At 37.1% G+C, this 1,525-nt stretch overlaps 1 protein-coding gene across 1 annotated transcript; it reads left to right on the plus strand.

Annotated features, from left to right (window-relative positions):
* The first annotated feature begins 554 nt into the window (after nt 1-554).
* Nucleotides 555-1,525, plus strand: LOC140012799 (protein FAR-RED IMPAIRED RESPONSE 1-like). The gene is made up of 3 exons (XM_072061110.1): nt 555-695; nt 779-1,192; nt 1,286-1,525. The coding sequence occupies exons 1-3, from the start codon at nt 555-557 to the stop codon at nt 1,523-1,525; spliced, it is 795 nt and encodes a 264-aa protein (XP_071917211.1).

Genomic DNA, 1,525 nt, shown 5'->3' on the forward strand with positions numbered 1-1,525 from the left:
AGAAATCATTAAACAAAAAATCTTCAACAAATAAAGAGCAGGTTAAAAAAGTTCAGAGAAAAAAGAAGAGTAAGAAGGAGGCACCTGTTGAAAAAGATGAGGAATTTGGTGATGGTGACAAGTTCATTGATAATGACTATGAGTTTAGTGATGAAGAGAACATAGTAAAATCTGTTAAAGAAAGAAAAGTTGAATGGGAGAAAATTGTCAAAAATTGCGAATCAAGTAAGAATACAAATGCAACTACATCTCAAGTGGAGGGTGCTGAGATGGAAGAAGATGCTACTGATTTTGATGAATTTGATAGTTGCTGTGACTCAGAAGAAGAAAATCAGCTAAGAAAAAGGACTAAGTTTCCAAAATTTAACCCTGAAATTGATATCACCGATTCCAAATTTGTGGTTGGACAGACTTTTACTTGTAAGCAGTTGTTCATGAAGGCATGCAAGAGCCATGGAGTAGTTCACAGAAAGAAGATAAAGTTTAGTAAAAATGATGGCAGAAGAGCTACGGCTTATTGCAAGGACTGTAGTTAGAAAGTTTCTACAGCCATTATGCCAGACAAAAAGACTTTTCAAGTCAAGAGCATGCAAGGTGAACATAGTTGTGGGAGGACATTTGACCACGGACTGGCAAACTCAACCTTTTTGGTTGACAGATACAAAAAGGAGCTGGCTGCTATGGCTGATATGAAGGTGAGTACACTTACAGATAAAGTGAAGACTGATATTAATGTCAACATCTTTAGGTGGCAAGCTTATAGAACCAAAAAAAAAAGGCAGAGACTTTAGTTAATGGTGAACATGAAACCCAATACAACAAACTAAGGAACTATTGTAGGGAAGTAAAGAGGGCTAATCCTGGTTCAAATGTTTTCATGACCACTGTTGAAGATGATGAGGGAGAAGATAGGTTTGAGAGGTTGTATATTTGTCTTAATGCATGCAAGACAGGCTTCTTAAGTAGTTGTAGGCCTGTTGTCGGGTTAGATGGCTGCCATCTTAAAGGGCCCCACAAGGGTGTATTACTTACAACAGTAGGGATTAACTCCAATGATCAGTTGTACTCCATTGCGTATGCTGTGGTGGAAATAGAAAACAAGCTGACTTGGAAATGGTTCGTAGGTGAATTGGTGAATGACCTTCAAATCAGAGATGAAAATCATTGGACAATTATTACTGATAAACAAAATGTGTGTAAGTGTATTTTTTTATGTTTTTTTTGTGTAAACTGAGGTTGCTAGTTTTAATTTGATGATCTGGTTTCATCTTTTAATTTTTTGAAGGGACTGATTCAAGCTATTGAAGAGCTGCTTCCAGATATGGAGCATAGGATGTGTGTGAGACACATGTACAATAACTTTAAAAAGTTGCATGGTGGTTTGGCATTAAAGGAGAGAATTTGGCCACTTGCAAGAGCTCCTTACAAAAATCTGTTCAAGGTTTTGATGGAAATTTTGAAAGCAGTTGATGGGGGTGCATTTCAGTGGTTGCTTGACAGCACAACACATAGCATTGGTCCATAA

The sequence above is a fragment of the Coffea arabica genome, chromosome 8e (genome assembly GCF_036785885.1).
Source record: "Coffea arabica cultivar ET-39 chromosome 8e, Coffea Arabica ET-39 HiFi, whole genome shotgun sequence".
NCBI lineage: Eukaryota > Viridiplantae > Streptophyta > Magnoliopsida > Gentianales > Rubiaceae > Coffea > Coffea arabica.